Genomic DNA, 19,113 nt, shown 5'->3' on the forward strand with positions numbered 1-19,113 from the left:
AAACGGAAGCAATAAATGAAATTCTGGGCAAATAATTTTATTTATCAATACGTTATACATATATACAAGATAAGTTTTAATCTGCCGGCTGTCTTGTGATAACGTTCCAAAGATTCCCAAAAGTATGATGATAATGATAATTATACAGGGTGTCCCGAAATTACATCGCAATATTTTACCAGCCGCATCTTTGTCTAAAAATAAGGCAAAAAGTCTATATACAGTATGGTTCAAAAGTGCATCGTTTTTAAGTTACAGGGTGTTTTATGAATCATGTTAAAGATAGTTTTTTATTAATATATTCGAAACGCCTAGTTGTAATCTTTTGAAATTTTCAACATTTACTATTGGTTTTATTAAAAACTGATATTGCAACCATTTTTGCCAAAATGTATACAGGGTCGTGTAAAATAAGTGGTCGGTAAAGTTTAAATTGTTAAAACTTTTTTTCTAGCAACTCCGTGATAATTTTGGTATTAGAATTGAAAAGAACAAACATTTTTAAATAAAAAAGGTGCTTTTGTCTAATTTCGATAGGAGCTTCCGTTTTCGAAAAAATCAATTATTAATAAATCATGAATTGGTATTTCAAAAAGTAACTACAAATAACATCTTGTAAAATAATAGTTAGCTGTGTTTGTTGACAATTAGTTTATTTGTTAAATTTTGTTGACATTTCACATTTTTTAAATTTGCTTTGGCAAAGTAAATTGGTTCTTTTTTGTGATTCATTTTTCAAAAATTATGGATAGATTTACAAATCAAGAGTTAGCTGACATGCATTTTGTTTATGATTTGTGTAATGGCAGTTCTTTAGCGGCTGTCCGTGAGTATCGCCGAAGATTTCCCCTAAGACATGTTCCAGATCGTCAAGTTTTTATAAACACTCACCGAAATTTATGCAATAACGGAAGTTTTCAAAGAGCTCGTGAACAAGGAGCTATGGTCTACAAGAAGATTATAATTTAGAAAATGTTTTAAATGTTTTTGAAGAAAATCCGGGGGCAAGTATAAGAAATGTGTCAGGAGCCACATATATCCCTCGCTCTATAGTAAGTAATTAAAAAAATTACTTATTGTTACGATAGTAATTTAATTTTTATTAGATTGGAAGAATGCTAAGATCCCAAGGGTTACATCCGTTTCATTACCAGCGGGTCCAAGATTTAGAGCCAGACGATTTTCCGTTGAGGATCCAATTTTGTCAATGGGTAATTAATAATCCAAACTTAATTCCTTCCATTTTATGGACGGACGAAGGCACTTTCACACGAAATGGTTCATTTAACATGCATAATATGCATTTTTGCATATTATAAAATTAAAATTTGCTAAATTTGTGGGCGGGATTAATCGGGGACCAACTTATTGGCCCGATAGAATTACCCAATCGGCTAAACTTCGGAGAATTATCTTCATATGCTGGAAAATAATCTTGTGGAGCTTCTGGAAGAAGTTCCTCTTATCTTACGCCAAAACATGATTTTTCAACAAGACGGAGCGCCTGCTCATTTTGGTCGCAATGTGCGTGAGTGGATGAATAACCATTTTCCTGAACGTTGGATTGGTCAAGGTGGTCCTATAAATTGGCCTCCTCGATTTCCAGATCTAATTTCTTTAGATTAATATTTATGGGACATTTAAATGAGTTGGTATATGCCGTGGAGATAAATACCCGTGAACAACTGATGCAAAGGATTAATTGGGCTGTTAATGAAATAAAGAGAAATCCATTTTTTGTTTTAAGGGCTACTCGCGCAATAACGCGTAGGGCAAGATTGTGTCTTCAGCAAAATGGAAACCACTTTGAACATTTGTTGTAATTTGTGCTTTTTTGTTTGGTGTTTTTATGTTTTTTTTTGGTAATAAATTAATTGTTCCTTTTTTTTACCTATTCAATTACATTAAAAAAAAAACAATTGAACTCGAAAAACAATTTTTGATCTTAAATAAAGCATTTGTGATAGTCTTAGGTCATGTTTATCCCCAACGGATTTTTAAGATGCTTTTTAATTTTATTAACTGTTATCAAAATAACTTACGCGTTCTCTCTGCAAAACATTTACATCTAATTTTTTCGAAAATGAAAGCTTCTATCGAAATTAGACAAGAGCACCTTTTTTATGTAAAAATGTTTGTTCTTTTCAATTCTAATACCAAAATTATCACGGAGTTGCTAGAAAAAAAAGTTTTAACAATTTAAACTTTACCGACCACTTATTTTACACGACCCTGTATACATTTTGGCAAAAATGGTTGCAATATCAGTTTTTATTAAAACCAATAGTAAATTTTGAAAATTTCAAAAGATTACAACTAGGCGTTCCGGATATATTAACAAAAAACCATCTTTAACATGATTCATAAAACACCCTGTAACTTAAAAACGATGCACTTTTGAACCATACTGTATATGGACTTTTTGTCTTATTTTTAGACAAAGATGCGGCTGGTAAAATATTGCGATGTAATTTCGGGACAACCTGTATGTAAAAGATAATGTCCAAATTTTTTATAGTACATATTTTTCAAAAACTTCCGCTGTACACGTTCTATAGTTTCAATACACACCTTATATTGGGCCAACCATATAATACTCCCATACTCTAATTTGGGTAATATCCAACTATAAAAAAGTTTCAGACAACACTCAGCATTAAAACCTTTAATAGATCTGATGATGAAACCCATTATCCTATTAGCCTCATTTACCATAATTATGATATGATCAGTAAAGGCCAGGCTACAGTCCATCCCACACCCAAGTCTTTCTCATTTTGGGAATTCTTAAGCTATGTACGATTAATACTACAAGTATTTCATATTACATTCCTGGGTAAGAGGCATAGTGTAGAGCTTGCGTCACCGCGATGATTCCGGAATGACAAGAAACAGGTGATATTCGCGGCGGACCCAATATCGTTATAATACACGTTGAATACTTCGATAACTGGTTTAGAAAAATTAGAAAACCTAAAAGTAGTGTCCGTGATTAACAGAGGCTAAATTAATAAAAAGAATGAAATCTAAATGCTTAAAAACAAGGGAAAAAGATGATTTACTTATAGAATGGTAGATGACAAGCAAAAAGAGGAAACTTCTTGCTTCATACGCCTAAAGACTTATAGATATCCAGCAGGAAATATGAATAAGCAAAATGTCATTTTGATTATCATGACTTTGATAAAAACAAAAGAAGTACGTGTGATATATTTTGCATCTGGAATACAAGAGAAACTATACAGTAGCACCCATAAACTTTTTCCGATTTTAATAGAAAGTTTAATATGAGGTTCTTAAAATTAATAATGTAGATTATGATAACTATCCTAATGAGTTAGCTACCTAGATGGTATTCATGATTTTATTATAATATTACCACACTAAATGTTATATCAAACTCACATAGCTAATATCTTTTACTAGAAAAATATATTATTACATACATAATATTATCTTAATCTCAAAAATATATTTTGGATTTGCCTGTTTATATTGGCTTTTGCTTTCTCATACTATCCAATAATAGAGAAATAGCCATAGAATCGTGTAGGTCTGGTAAGAAGCGGCTTCAAACTTTTGACATTAAATTTATTTAAAAAGTTTTTAGTTACATTATTAGGAATAGCTTTATAATGCTATTACAGCAAAACCATGATTAAAGTACCACAAAATAGATCACAGGGATTTCTTTTTAGGAAATACCGGGACTAATATTTTCTTCATATTATAAAGCAGTTCTTTCATAAAGCAGAAATTAGATCGGAAAAACTTCTTTCCTATCTACTTTCTATTAGATATTTTTTATTAGGTGTTATATTTAATTATTACAATATTTTTTTCTAAATACATCCTGTTCAAGAACTACCAGGAAAATAGATAGTTACGTCAAATTGCTAAGATGAGTATTATATTTGCTTAAAATAAAAACTAAATCAAACAATAATTTGGTGATGGTGCTCCGCAAGTGGTGACGTTTACTGACGATGGACAATGTGTAATTACACATTGTCCATGTCATCGATAATTATCGATATTTTCTTACCAGTGTCTCCAATATACTCATTAGAAAGTCATAGAAAAGCTTGTGCTAATATTATATTTAACAATAGGAAGTAATTTCGAAATTCTACCTCTTATGTTGCTCTATAAGTATTTAGTTTTATAGTAAAACCTCTTAATGGTTGCAATTGAAATAATGAGTTTTAGCAGCAGGGACTTTACATTTATTTTTTAATATAGTAAATTTCTGAGGTAAATTTCACCTCAAATGATTAAAAACACTATTTAGAAAGATATAAAGCTGCTAGGATTAAAAAAAATATATACACATGGTTTACACCCGCAGTATTAAATATAAGGGTATTTTTAATAGCTACAACAGAAGAAAACTTGATGAGCTTCCCTACCACTATCATCATCTTAAAGAGGATGTGTCTAGCTCTACTTACCTGACAGATATGTACTGGATATTCGATAAAATATGTGGATCCAGTGTGTTTCAAATTTTGGAAGACTTAATGCTTATACAGTCCAAAAAGTCTAATAATTTTACGACAATGCTCAAGGAGTTTTTAGAAACGCATGCAGCAATACTTAATTATGATGGCAGGCAGTTTTACTCACATATGTTTACGTTTTTGAAAGGAAAGAGTATAGACGAAAACTTGAAAGATATCTTTGAAGCATCGCAGAAACCACCAATAGAAACCTTAATAGCTCTAAATCCTGAAGGTCTAAAGAAGGAAGTAAGAATTGGGTAAATCGACTAATCTATCTAACTTGACTGATTATTGATTTTCAGATCGATCAATGTCCTGACACTGATTTAATCATTAGGATTCCAGATTCCAATAGATTTGTTATAACTGTTTCAACGAAGAAGGAAAGATTACGTGTTTGGGATGTTTTGGAGTAAGGACTACTTAACAAACTATTTTTTTGTGTATTTGTCTTAGACGTTTTTCATTAGGCATTAAGGGTTTCTCAAAGATAAATATATGGAAAGGATAAATAAATAATTTCATGTAGTAAATATTCTTTAAACAGTAAAAAATTTAAATAATTTTTCAGTTGTATACCAGTAAGAACTTTAAACTCAATCCCACATCCAACGAACGTAATACCTATAGACCAGTATAAATGTATAGTGCTATGTAAAAGAGAACTTAGGATATATAATCTAAATAATGGTACCTTCCTTACCAAACTGAAAGGAGTTATGAACCAAAAGATGCCATATTATGGACTACATGATAAGAGTCATCTAGTTGCGCTCAGTAGAAATAGGATGTATATAAATTTAATGAACTTGGAATCAGGTAAGTTTTACAATAACCATAATGTATGAAACGGTTTTCCCCTTCTTAATATTTTTAGTTGCTTAAAATTATTGAAATCATGCACGTATAGCTATTATTATGAAAGGCCGAAAGCACAGTCTGCCTTCCGAGTTTACAGTTCTAATACCATAACTCGGAATGTCTGATTTACAAAGTCTCAGCATGATACTTCTTGTGTCTAGTCTATGTCATAGTCAGAAAGGATAAAGTCGGCGTGAAGAAATGGTCTCAGAATATCTTAATATGTACTTACTAAACAAAAAAACAATTGAAAATTGCAATTTCTGGATTCACACCATTTCTTATTTTAAATTAAGAAAGGAATCCTATGTAGGCAATCTGTACAAGGTGTCCCAAATTCGGTGACCATTGGGATCTCGGAAACCGTAAGAGTTACAGGCTCAGTGGAGGCAAAGTTGCGCAATCTGGAGCTTAATAAAATGACGTTTAAAAAATTTTAAAATTCCAGATACTTCCGGAGTTATCCGAAAAAAACCGAAATTTGTCAATTTTCGTTCCTTCCAAAATTCTCCTTCTAGTACTTCCCATAAGAACTCCATGAGTGCAAGAGAGAATACTCGTATATCAATGGGATTTCCAAATAAATTGATTTTATATAAACTGAAGCTATAAAATAATCTGTATTTGATATAGCTTTTTTTTAAACCAATTCAATGAAAATGTATCCTTTAAAAATGTGGGTCCAATATTATCTATTCCTAAAGTCCCAGAGGTAAATAATATTTCGAGAGGTTCTGTAAACAAATTCTTGAAAAAAAAAATGTTTTCCCTACAAAATTCAAATTCTTTAACAACTGGGAGAAGACGTTTTTATTAAGAAAATTGAATTCTGGGAACTGATGTGCCAGCGAATTGATAATGACACCCATTTAGTAAAGAACATCTGCTTCAGTGACGAGTCATTTTTTTTTCTAAATAGAGTGGTAAACCGATATAACTGTAGATACTGGGATAATCACACCTTTTTCGAGAGGATCATACTCAGTATCCTGAAAAAATTAATGTATCGGTAAGAATTTATAGTAACAAAATCATTCACAGTTCAAACAAAAACATTCACATTCATTTCTTTGATAGTTCGATAGTGGTTTAATGGACAATTTCCAGGAATGTGGATTGGTAGGCATCGTGCATTTGACGGTGGCATAACAAAACTAACTTACTAACTTAACACTACTAGATTTTTCATTTTGTGAGTATTTAAAAAGCAAAGTTAATAAAACCCCACCTGGAAATATTAATGATTAAAGGATCGAATTACTCGCGAATGTAACCTGAATATTAGCGGACAAACACTTACCAGTGTTTGTTATGAATTCCAAAACAAACTTTATTATTGTCTGCGAATGCACATTTTTTTTATACACGCTTGGATGGTAGATTATTTGCCCTTTAAAATGATGTATCATCCTATAGGATAACCATTGGACATACCAAAGTATGACGTTAATAAAATATTGATTATTACCAGACATTTTAGCTCACTATTTGCTGTTACGTCAACCGATTTAATTTTTTTTGGCATTGTTAAGTAGACATTTTAATGCTGCTTACAATGATGTGTCACGCGATGGAGTTCAAAGTGCGCATTGCTGGAGGTGACGAGGTCCTTGAGAGAACTTTGTTAAATATAAAATTGTCTGTAAAAAGTGTTTTTTTAAAAGTTATTAAGGGTGGTTCATTTTGACATGAAAGCACATTTTTTGGAAACTCGAGGTTATACTAGATAACCCGAAACTAGCCCCCAGCTAATGACTAATGCTCATGATGATCGCTTTATCATCTTATAAAGTATCCGAGATGTTACAGCTGTAGGAGTACGAAATTGGTTTCGTCACGACCAGAATACCAATGTAAGCGAACTGACGGTTAGACGAAGACTTAATGAAGCCAATATTACTAGTCAAACACCCGCGAGAGGTCTAGGGCTTCTTAGACCTTACCGTGTTATGCGACTTAAGTTTGTCAGAAATCATGAACACTGGGGTGAAAATGAATAGAGGTGCCCTTTGTTTACTGATGAAATCGAAATTTAGCCTACTGTCTCTAGATGGTCGTGAAAAGGTATGGCAAAAACTATAAAATTGTTTTGCCGAATGTACTTTTAGTCCTAAGATAGGCTACCAAAGGCATTCACTTATGGTGTGGGCTGGAATTTTTTTAGAAACACGCGCAGAGTTGTACGTCATTCCAAAAGGCCCTTTAATTTTTGTCAGGTACATTAATAAGATTCAGCAAGATATGTTGTTCCTTGGGTTGATTTTATTTGAAACAATTTTATTCTGATGTGTGAAAATGCACACACCCTACACTCAGAGAATTTCTCAAGACATTCGTCACTTGATTTTAGGCTTACTGAGAAAAAAGCGTGTAACATTTTGGGTTGATTTGACAACACAGTTGCTGTGTTTGGCTCATTTTTAATAATTAAGCCCATTTTTTAATAATTTAAGGTCTCTTAAGGAAACTACCAATTTAACTGTTTTCGTAGTGTTATAACAAAAGAGTTTTTTATCAAATAAATGCTTGATTGTTGTTAAAAACTACTTAAATTAAGTTGTTTTATTTGTGTGTAAGTCATTAGATTAATTTAGAAGTTATTACATTACGAAACGTTTAAAGAAAATTAAAAGAAACTATATATAAAATGTTAAGTGCTGCTTTTTACTAGTGAGTGTATTTAACACCCCCTTGAATTATTTTTATAGGCGATTGCGTGACAACATTCAAAGCTGGTGAGGACCGTTTTCTAAATTCTCTGCTGGTATCGGGGGATGGAAGGTAAAACAATATAAACTTATGTTTTTTTTTTCGTTTTTAAAATTAAATAAACTGTCTTAGGGTTCTTGTTTGCGGTGATGAGACGCAGAAACCTTTTCCTTTATTGGTTTGGAATCTAAAATCCAAAAAATTAATGTATGACCTCAGAATACCACACCATGATTTCATTACGTCACTTAGTGCTATCACTTATGAAGGTAAATATTATCAAATAAACGTGGATATTAATAGATTTCTCTCAAAATATTTTTTGCAGGAAATTACGTATGTTGTGTCTGTCATGAGATAGATGATGAAAGTCCTAACTTTATAGTAGTATACGACCTACAAAGTGGCACTTTGTTTAAAAAGTGGAAACCTTCCTGCAATACTGTATCTTTAGAAATTAGCTCCCAAGGTAGCTGTGTTATTTCTGGCTTGGAAGACGCGAGGATTTTGGTATGGGATCTAATAACAGGAAACTGTAGATTTTCCCTAAGCGGACACACAGCACCGGTGTCTGTTTTAAAATTAGACCCAACTGGAGGTCTTTGTTTATCTACAGATGCAGTATGCAGGGATAGATCTATAAGACTTTGGGATATAAATAAAGGTAACGTAATTTTTTTAATCAAGAATATCGTTAATCTATCTTTTTATATATTAGTACACTTATCCCAGATATCAGAAGGCTGAAGGTCTGATGAAGTCCTTTCCATAATATCGGAGTCTGTTTTTTACCTTTATTTGCACATAATTCACTTAAACTAAAATTACATGATATGTTTATTAAACTAGTTGACGTTATCTGCGTTTCCGATGAATTTTCTGACGATTCGAGATGTGGATAATAGCGTCGACTTCTGCATTGGCTTATAGATGTTTTCCTTAAGGTTGAGCAGTTTTATGTTTTCGATCAGACTCTTTGGTATTATTCCGGTTGTTGACACAATAATTGGAACTGTCCGCACTTCTCTCATTTCTCATTGTCTTAGGTTGTTAATAATAGAATTATCTACATCTATAAGAGTTGTCTTCCTAGAAATTTTATCCATTTGTATTAGGTCAGGCCTATTGTTACTTACTCGGTTGATCTCTAAGTACAGTGCGATTCCAAAATAATTTGTGTTAATCATTTTCAAGAACTGGTTCTGGCTTATAGTTATAATATGGTACTTTGGCTGCTGATAAGAGGTTTAGCTTTTCTGCGAGTTCTTGATACAGTATCTTTGCAACTAAATCATGTCGTTCTTTATATTCCGTTAGTGCAAAAGTTTGATATCCACCGGTGACACGTTGAAGAGACTCCGTTGTCTCACATCCCTACCTACATCTGCCACTTTGTACCGTCGGGTCACCTACGACAAATTTCTTATTAGTTTTACTTCCTATAAATCTTGGATAGCCACAAGAAACCCTTAAACTTCGGGGAAAAGTTGTCTCGAAGTCAACCAGTCCGTTTGATGTAGTGGTTTTCCCATCCAATCGCATTTTTTCTTTCTCGGTGTTCGGGCAGCTCAAGCTCCTGGAGTTAAAGTGGTGTTGAGTCATCTGCTTCACATACGGCGTGATGAATGTCTAGCCTTTCTTAAGAAAAAAGATCACAAGTTACTAATTTACTGACGGAGTTGGTTCGCTATGTCGGCCATTCCTCTTCCTCCCATATGACGAGGTAGAGTAGATCGTTCTACGGCACTGCACGGGTGATGCTTAATGGCTTTCCTTAGGAGTGTTCTAGCCTTTCTTTGCAAGTTTAGAATATCCGTTTTAGTCTATCCTATAATACTAAAATAGTAAGTTAGTGAACTGACTCCATATGTATTAATAGCTTGAAATAAATGTCTGCTATAAAGACTTATTTTAAGGAGTCGTCGCATTCTTGTAGTGAACTTAGTAGCCAGCTCATTCTTTATGGTATTTTCGTTGTGCCTGCCTTATTTCTAGATTAATTACCAGACCGTTTTCTATCTGAAGGTCACCTGATTGTAGTTTACCCTTAGTAATGTTTATATTTCCATACTTATCCAGTCCAAAGGTCATTCCTATATCGTTAGAGAATTTTTCCACTATTTTAAGAATCTGTTCTAATTGATTTGGTGTTGCCGCAAGAATTTTTAAGTCATCCATATAATGTTGATGGTCTGGCTAGTCCTTTATTATTCTTTTTCAAGCCGAATCCATATCTAATTAAATTGAGTTGGCTAGAGAATGGATTCATGGCAAGGCAAAAACAAAGTGAACTTAAGGTATTTAATGTAATGTAATGAAAATAAATATTAAATAAATTCAAATAAGTCATTATATTGCGTCATTAATTCATGGTGTTTCAAAATATTTTAAACCGTTATTCGCCCAACGCCAAACTCAAGGGATAATGGCTCTTGTGCTAACCTGAGGATTTTTTTGAATGTATTCAGGCATCGAGTTCATCATGTTTTAAGACATCGAGATGCAGTTTTGAGAGCCTGTTTTAGCATCATTTACCTTCCTTTTAAAGAAAAAAATTTGATTTTGATCAAAATTTGATTATTTTTGTCAGAATTTTCAATAAAACCCTCTGGCGGCAAAATGTGAAACTAAGAAAACTTCGAAAACTAAAACACTTAAACCCCAAAAATGGCTGTTTTAGCAGAACATAATTGTGTTAAAATCGACTAAGCCGTTTTTACAATACAGGGTGTTTTTTACGGAAACCTTTGAATACCTCTCACCACTTTATTTTTAGAGATACAGCAAAAACTGTCAAACAAAAAAGTTTCAGTTTGTCATGTATGTACTTTAAAGATAAAAGTATTTTTTTGTTAGGTTAATATATCGAAATTCACAATTTTACTTTTTTAGATTTAAGATCGCATTTACGCCTCCTAGCGGTTATTTTATAAACTTCAAAAAAGGATGTACCATTACTAAGAAATAGTCATCAGACTGGGTTAAAGATTAATATTTACGTTAGAACATAAACATTTCATGAACAGCCGTTTTTGATATTAGATTAAGTTCTGTCCATTAATCTATCATAAAGTATTATTTTTACAATATGACCGATCTGCTGTTATCTGTGTATCTAAAAAAACGTTTATTTAGGGTTTCGCTTACTTTTACTTTAATATTTTTACCTGCTTCTCATCTAGTTTTTAGGTTCATCTTGTTTGAGGGTTCATCTCCATTTGGGACCCAATTTAGGTTATTTTAATGTAAGTCCTTGTAGTTAATAAAATTTTTAAGAGTTTGTGGCCTTCCTTGCTTTGACTTGTTAGTATCCTCACGGATCTTTAAACGGGGCCATGTTTCATGACATTTTAATTCGTTTTCTTCTTACCTTGGAAACATGTAAACGACAGTCAATTAAAGTCCTTTGTAATTTAACGTTATTAATAAAAATAATCTGTTCCTAACATAAATGTGTACTCCTGGTGGGTTCCAGAAGGGTATGTGTTCCTGAGTTACGTTACAATTATTTAGTAGTTTAAAATGAAAATACAGGGTGTCCCGAAAGTTATGGGACATAGAACAACAGTAGATTCCTTACGTTAACATTAATGTGATTGAGGTCAACTTGCCTTATCCTAACTTTAATAGTAACTGAAATTCAGGGTGTCAAAGTATTATTTGATTTATCGTTTTTTTCTCATAGGTCCTGAACCAAATGACATACTAACATATGATGAATTAGAACATACGAGTCTTTTAAAAGAGAAAATAACTTTTCGTATACAGTTTTCGTGTTTTCGGTAGAGGGTGCTCGTTGCGTTAGTTTTTACTTTTTTAAATCCCCTAACTGTTTTGCAGCTTTGTATATTGGTTTGAAAAGTAACAAAATAATTTAAAAAATACGATTTTTTTTCTTTTTAAAAGACTCGTATGTTTTAAATTTCATGCCAGTATATTAATTGGTTTAGGACCTATGAGAAAAAAAAGATAAATCAAATAATACTTCGACACCCTGTATTTCACTTAGTATTAAAGTTAGAATAAGTCAAGTTCATCTCAATCGCATTATTTTGACGTAAGGAATCTACTGTTGTTCTATGTCCCATTACTCTCGGGATACCCTGTATAACCGCAGATTGATGACGAGAACTGAAGAGGTTCATAAGAACATGAGATGGTGCAGCACCATCTACAGGAAGATAACCTCCTCAGACCCGGCGCAAAAATTATTTCCGTGTTAAAAGTTATGAATACTTAAAGTAATAATAAATAGATAAAGATCGCTAATAAAGACATTTTAACACATTTTAATTTTGAAACATGTCATTTTTATTTTATTCTTTACCTAATTTCCATTTTTTTGTTTTTTTTTTTAAGGGATTAAAACCAGCCTTTAAGATTTTAAAATCTTTTTTTATCCTTAAATTCATTGCTTTTCGGCAAAAAACTTCAAAACACTTCAATTTAATTTCATTTTAATGAAAACAACAGATTCTCTCTCAATAAAATGGGGTGAAAACTTCTTCTACGAAAATTCTTTCATTTTAAACCTATATCGTTGAAAATTGATATTTTTACATATTATTAAGTATACCTAAGTAGTGCATTCAAAATAAAAATTGACTTAAATTTTGTTTATGCCAGGGGTGTATTAAGGTAAACGGGGTTAAAATCTACAATTATTTAAAAAAATAATGATTTTAAAAACGATTTCTTATTTTAAAAAACGAAGAAAAAACAATATTGGTATTTCATAATATTATTTCTATGTTACATACATATTACGTACCATATTTTTTATGTTGGCCAGAAAGAGTCAAGGTAAAAAAAGGGGGGGAAATTGAAAACTTTCTATATTTATTTTTAACTTTAAAAACGGTATTAAATATCCTTTTTGCATAAAAGTACTAAAAAGTAAAAAAAAAAAGAATTATAATAACACAACGACGTAGTTAGGTGTTTCCTCCAAGCAAAGCAAGTACTCCAAGCAAAGTACTAATAATAATAACCATGCCCGACGCTGCTTAACTTCGGTGATCGGACGAGAAGCGAGTATTCAGTGGGGTCTGTCTGTTGCATGTAAACAATAATTTTATTTTGCTGCATGACTTTCACGTTTTTTTTTCCAAAATTTAATTTTTTTTAATTTAAGTTGTAAATACGTTATAATATTGATGATCAATAAAAAAAAATATTTGGATTATATTATAATATTTTTTATGATGGCAAGGTACACATTTTATCCTGAGGCCGCGTTCACGAAATAAAAGGCGGCACACAGAAGGAAGTTTCTCATCTCTTTTTTTGAAGAACTTTTTGGTTTGTTTAAGTCGTAGGGCCAGACTCAAAGACAGCAGGGATTGATTTGAGACAGGGTTGCTTTACGCATGGATAATTCTATGTAGCCGGTTCTAGAACAAGTTCACCAAAAAATTTAATAATTCTGGCACAAGAAGGCAAAACAAAAAATATTGTTTATAAAGAAGTTCTTCAGTAGAACTTTTCTTTTATTTTTAAATTCCACGCGAGCAACGCCGCGGGCATTCGGCTAGTTTAAAATTAAAATTATCAATTTTATACAACAAAAAATTTTAAAAATGTATTAGTATAGACCCAAAGTATCACCGGCGATACTTTCCGAAAACTTCCCTCTAGAAAGCCCTCTTCATGCACTTTGACCAAACCGAAATCAAACATACGTAAATTTACATCTTACTAAATAGTTTCAATCAATCCAAAAAAAACATGTACTTATGTTTATTTCTGTTAAACGTCGTGTTCCTGTCTTCGACTCGCATAAACAAATTACTAAACAAATGCACACTAAAGCCGAAAAGGCGGAAAGCGGTTGGGGCCGCACGCAGAGTATGATGGGAAATATATCATATATGTTACTAGCAGAATAATATGAGTTTTATTGTTTTGAATAGAAAATAAAAATTTATTTTCGTGAGTATCATATATATCATATAGTAAGGCGTATAATCTAAAGTAGTGGCAGTCATGAAAAATCCTAACATAATCGTCATTAAAGCAGATTTGTCCTGTATGTTTACAAAAGCTTTTTTAAGATTCTTTTGCCAATTTGACCCTGAACCAATATATAAAATTGCATCTTATTCAAGAAAATCAAGATGTGTTATCCTTTCACGTTACTAACCTAGGAATTACTACTTTGGTACAGCATTGAATAAGCACTGGTAAAATTGCTCCGATAAAACAAGTACCTCAAAGAATTCCAATAGCTAAACAAGGTGAAGTTTATTTAATGCTGTAAGAAATGAGGACACAAAGAGTGATAGAATCATCACAAAGCCCTTGAGCTGAAACGATTTGTATAAGTAAAGAAAAAGAACGGATCTACTTTGGACTTTGTGCGAATTATCGACGACTGAACAATATAATCAAGAAATACATTTATTCCTTAAAAAATATTATTCTTATCCTTATAAACAAGAATTAATGACACCCTGGATACGCTATCAGGTTCATAATATGCTGAATTTGAAGACTGGTTACTGGCAGTTAAAAATGCTTAATGAAAATAAGGAAAAAGTGCATTCTTGATTGAAACAGGACATTGACAGTTTACAGTCATGCCCTTTGAACTCTGAAATGCTCCAACTACCTTTGAAAGCCTTATGGAAACTGTGTTACGTGGAATGACGAGGGAATCATGCTTACTTTATTCGGATATATCATTATACTGGGAAAAAAATGTAAAAAACATTTAAGAGGTATTTGCTAACTTCCGAAAGGCCACCTTGAAACTGAACTCCTAAAAATGTTGTTTCTTTTAATATCAACAAATGATGACATGACCAATCCAGATAAAATACAAGCAATCGAAAATTGGCCACGAACAACTAAGAAGCCTGGGACTTTGTACACGTTACAGAAAATTTGTAAAAAAAATCTCAGCCCTTGCAAAAACTCTACCTAAGCTCACGGAGAACAAAATGATTTGTAGTTGGTCAGCAGACTGTGAAGAAGCATTTTAAGGACTGAAAAGGCAAAAGCCTTAAGACTTGAATATTTTTAAAAATGTGTAAAGCATTAGTTTTGGTATAAGAATTTATAGAGTATATGAACTAGGCAACAGGTTGATTTTACATACAGAATTAATTGCATTGAACAAGCTATGGTAAACAGAATGATATAGTTATTAATTTTATTTATTATAGTTTGTGGTTATTAATCATAAATCAAAAGTTTATTTTATATACGCTTTGAATACTTGTACTTACAAATTATTATATGAGTCTTATTACTAATATAATTAGCTTATTCGACTGTTCGGCCTGTCAACTAAATAAATAGAAAAAAATGTTTTTTGTTATTATCAACTATATAAAACCTAGATAATCTTCAGTAATATTGAATAACTAAAAAACTATTATAATTAAGATTAAACTTATTACAAGTGAGAGCAATTGTACTAAAAAGGATCGAATAATGAAAGCGTTTAGCTAAACAATAAGTTTTGTTGCCTCTAAATATATTTGGGTCAAATCTTACTTTTTTAATTCAAGTTTTAAATATCCTTTCTTTTAGGAACTCTCCTAGCTGTTTATACTCCGAAAACAAAGATTTCAGCTTGTGAAGTAACTCAAAACGGTCAGCATGTAGTTTTAGCCTTACAAGGATACCAGGATATAATAACCCTGCAATTAAGAGGCCCTAACATTGAAGAGTGTATTTTGGAGGAAAGCTATGGCGATGCGGAGCATAATGGAAAAGTTTGGAACCTTAGTGAAGAAACTGGTTAAATAATTAATCTATTACACAGTTTGTTAAGAAGGATATAATAGTGGATCGACCAGATAAAAAAAATTGTTAAAAGTTCTATAACATGCATTGAATTATGAATATTAAAAGCGTTCCTAAGAAAATCAGAATGTTTTATGAACAAAATATTTTGCGGTTTCGTTTCTCGACAACCTTAAAGATAAAATAAGTTTGTTAATATTAATTATTATTCTTGATCCAGTTAAACAATACAATATTTGCCTTTCGGATTTTGAGCAATAAAAAATTATTCCTGTTCAATTTGTCGAGACGATTTTTAAAACAGTTTACAGCAGGAGCACTTATAACATCCATGGGTAGAGCATTTCAAATAGCAAACACTAATTGACCAAAACATTTGACGTGGTTTTTATAATTTTGTTTATTTTTATTTAATTTTAATGTATGACCGCAAAGTTAACTCTATGTCGTTTAAATAATTCATTTAAATCACAGCTCAAATAACTATAAAGTATTTTGCAAGTGAAAACCAAATCATCACGAATTTCTTATTTTTTTAAACTTAGTAATTTAGTATTTAAAAGTCTCTCGCTGTAGCTAGGTCTCGCAAACCATAATTATGTTGATTGTGTAGCGCATCGCTGCATCGATTCATGTAGATTTTTGACGCGCACTAAGTCCACGACAAATCGAAAATAGTGAAATGAGATTTTAACAAAAGTTTTTGTAGTCAATACAACATGGAATTCGCACGTCTCACAATTGATGCAATATACTGGGACCAAGAGAGATTCTTAATTACTATTATTCCGAGTCGACTTTTTTAAGTTTAATGTTATTTCTTTCGTACGGTAGCTGTGAATAATTTTTTCCAAAATATGTTGACTAAAATATAATTGTTTACAGAATTTATGCAATGCATAATTGGAATCTAAACCAACAAACTAGTTTACTTACGTAAGATATTTAAATATATTTTCTGGATAGGAATTAAGAATTTAGGTTGGTATCTCATGTTAATTCAGGTTTATTGAGATATGGCATATATTTTTGGATATTTCAATGAAAAAAGGCCTTTTAGGAATATGCACTACTTGTTACACAAAATGGATAGTAAGAACATTTGTATTTCCGTACCTTAATTATAGTTTACTCAGGCTTATTTATGGTTTAAAATATTATATATTAAATAGGTCAGGCTTACCATTGCCTTAATTAAAGCAACACTGAAAGATTTAAGAAAATAGTAAGATGGTAATAATTTTCCCTTCATTATGACAAATAGAACTTCATGTTCATAAATTGTTTCTAAATTTCCTAAAAAAGGATACGGAGGTTTCTGATATTTGCACTTGCATACAGCGCATACTAACACATTTTTTTGTTTTTTAATTAAACACACTGAGGAAGCCTTAAAACATTAAAATATATAATAACGAACAGTTTAAACGTCTTAGTTTTTACAAATTATATTGAGGAGTGCCAAGTTATTGTTCCTTTGCCAGTGAATATTATGTAAACATAGCATCACTAGTATTCCTCTTCAACCTTAGCACCAATCAAGACTCTGATAATACTATGAAATTCCTATCATATACTTACTCGTTGATTAGAAAAACCTCTAATTTCGTTTAAAATAATTTTTGACAATAGGGAAACTGGCCTAAAATTACAAGTCCTCCGTTATATAATTATTTGAATCCTAAGTTCAATGTTGAGCTGTTTTTTTTTTCTGTTTTTTTTTTCAAAATCAGATCAATTCATTAGGATTGATCTGATTTTGAAAGACTTCGTGAGTTGATCTAAACCAAAGGAGTCTCCCCTCTAATATAATAAATAAACAAAGTTAATCAAGTACCTAGCTCTCATAAAATATAAAAAGATTTGATATGAGATGAAAAATATCAGTTCCTCCGCAAATATTACTTCCTAATAACTAATAGAGCCTACTTTAGAACTTTTCTAGAATATTGGCATAATGCAGATTTTACCACATTCACACTACATATATAGTGTCTTAGCACTGTAATTCTTAGTTTTGTTAATTTTGCTCCAGAATTTGAACTCGAAGGACACATTCGTATGTACACCACTGCAGTTTCAGTTAGTTAGTGTGATATTCCCAGTATAAATAGGAATTAACGAATGACCAATTGTTATTCCAAGAATGTAATTTTTCATCGAAATGCGCAAAAATATAGACATTTAAAATAAAAAAGTTACAAAATTCTACAAAAAATTGTTCTTTTTCTTTAATTTTATAAAATAAATTTCAACAAAAAAACACTGCATAATTGAATCATACTGATTTTGTGTGAGCTGCAAACCTTGTTTATATGAACTGAAAATATCCTACTTGTACAAAAATAGCAAAGAGAGTTGGCATCGACTCTACACCTTAAGCTGTAAAATGAGTCTTGATTTTTTATTCAGTCGTTACGTTACGATAAACGAAATAATTCTCATAGCATAGATACAATTGAGAAATATGATTACAGTTCAAAATATAAAACACTGTATGTGCTGGTAACAAACTCTATGTTATATTTTGAAATTGTCACCCTCTACTTTACGATTTCTATTCAAAATCACGGCTATTTCAACACAAGACATAAAGGCTAAATCCAAAATTAGTGTTATCTTAAAATCCACAAAGACAACTCTATCAGGTAACAGCAATTATATATGTTTTTTTTTTAATATTTTTACTGCGATCTGGTATAGTAAAAATAAAAAAATTAAAAATATCTCATAAGCTAATTAAAGTTATGATGTAAATGTTAGGTAAAATTCCTCGAGCAAGTCTAAGATTATGCTTGTTCCATTCTTATGATCTAAACTCTTGTATAGTATAATTAAGGTACTTTGGTCTAGATACTTATTAAAACAGAGAGTTTTTTTGAAATAAATATCTAGACAAGACTTTTTTAGCGTAGTAGGAAGAACAGAATTTATTTAGAGTGCACAATTTTTAAGGCTCTTCTTACGTTTTAGAATATAGGAATTAATAAGTAAAATTGTTGTTAATGATATCTCATCTGGTATGAGCATCAATGAACAAAATATGATAATTACAAAACCACACTGTAATTTTTTGAATCCTATGTTGTGACTGTTTTCCTGTTGTGTATATTAAAAAGAAAATATGGAATAGATCCAAAATAAAAGATATTGATAGAATTATACATATTTTCTTTCACTAGTGCTTCTATTTTTTTCTTATAGCTTTAGATTTTCGTGAGGCAATGTAAAGTATTTTTATTTTATTTATGAAAACTATGTTACACAAAGGGTAAAATAATAGTATATC

At 31.4% G+C, this 19,113-nt stretch overlaps 1 protein-coding gene across 6 annotated transcripts in view; it reads left to right on the plus strand.

Annotated features, from left to right (window-relative positions):
* LOC126735444 (NACHT and WD repeat domain-containing protein 2) overlaps positions 1 to 19,113 on the plus strand; it is a 77,803-nt gene that overhangs the window by 42,267 nt on the left and 16,423 nt on the right. For all 6 annotated transcript variants that reach the window (XM_050439431.1, XM_050439433.1, XM_050439432.1 and 3 more), the window contains 7 exons: positions 4,376 to 4,748; positions 4,805 to 4,914; positions 5,074 to 5,321; positions 8,072 to 8,144; positions 8,205 to 8,341; positions 8,401 to 8,736; positions 15,609 to 18,472. In XM_050439431.1, the coding sequence (XP_050295388.1) occupies positions 4,376 to 4,748; positions 4,805 to 4,914; positions 5,074 to 5,321; positions 8,072 to 8,144; positions 8,205 to 8,341; positions 8,401 to 8,736; positions 15,609 to 15,823 (1,492 nt within the window). In that variant the 3' untranslated portion in view covers positions 15,824 to 18,472. The remainder of the gene's footprint in view (positions 1 to 4,375; positions 4,749 to 4,804; positions 4,915 to 5,073; positions 5,322 to 8,071; positions 8,145 to 8,204; positions 8,342 to 8,400; positions 8,737 to 15,608; positions 18,473 to 19,113) is intronic.

Source organism: Anthonomus grandis, chromosome 4 (genome assembly GCF_022605725.1).
Source record: "Anthonomus grandis grandis chromosome 4, icAntGran1.3, whole genome shotgun sequence".
NCBI classification, from domain to species: Eukaryota; Metazoa; Arthropoda; class Insecta; order Coleoptera; family Curculionidae; genus Anthonomus; species Anthonomus grandis.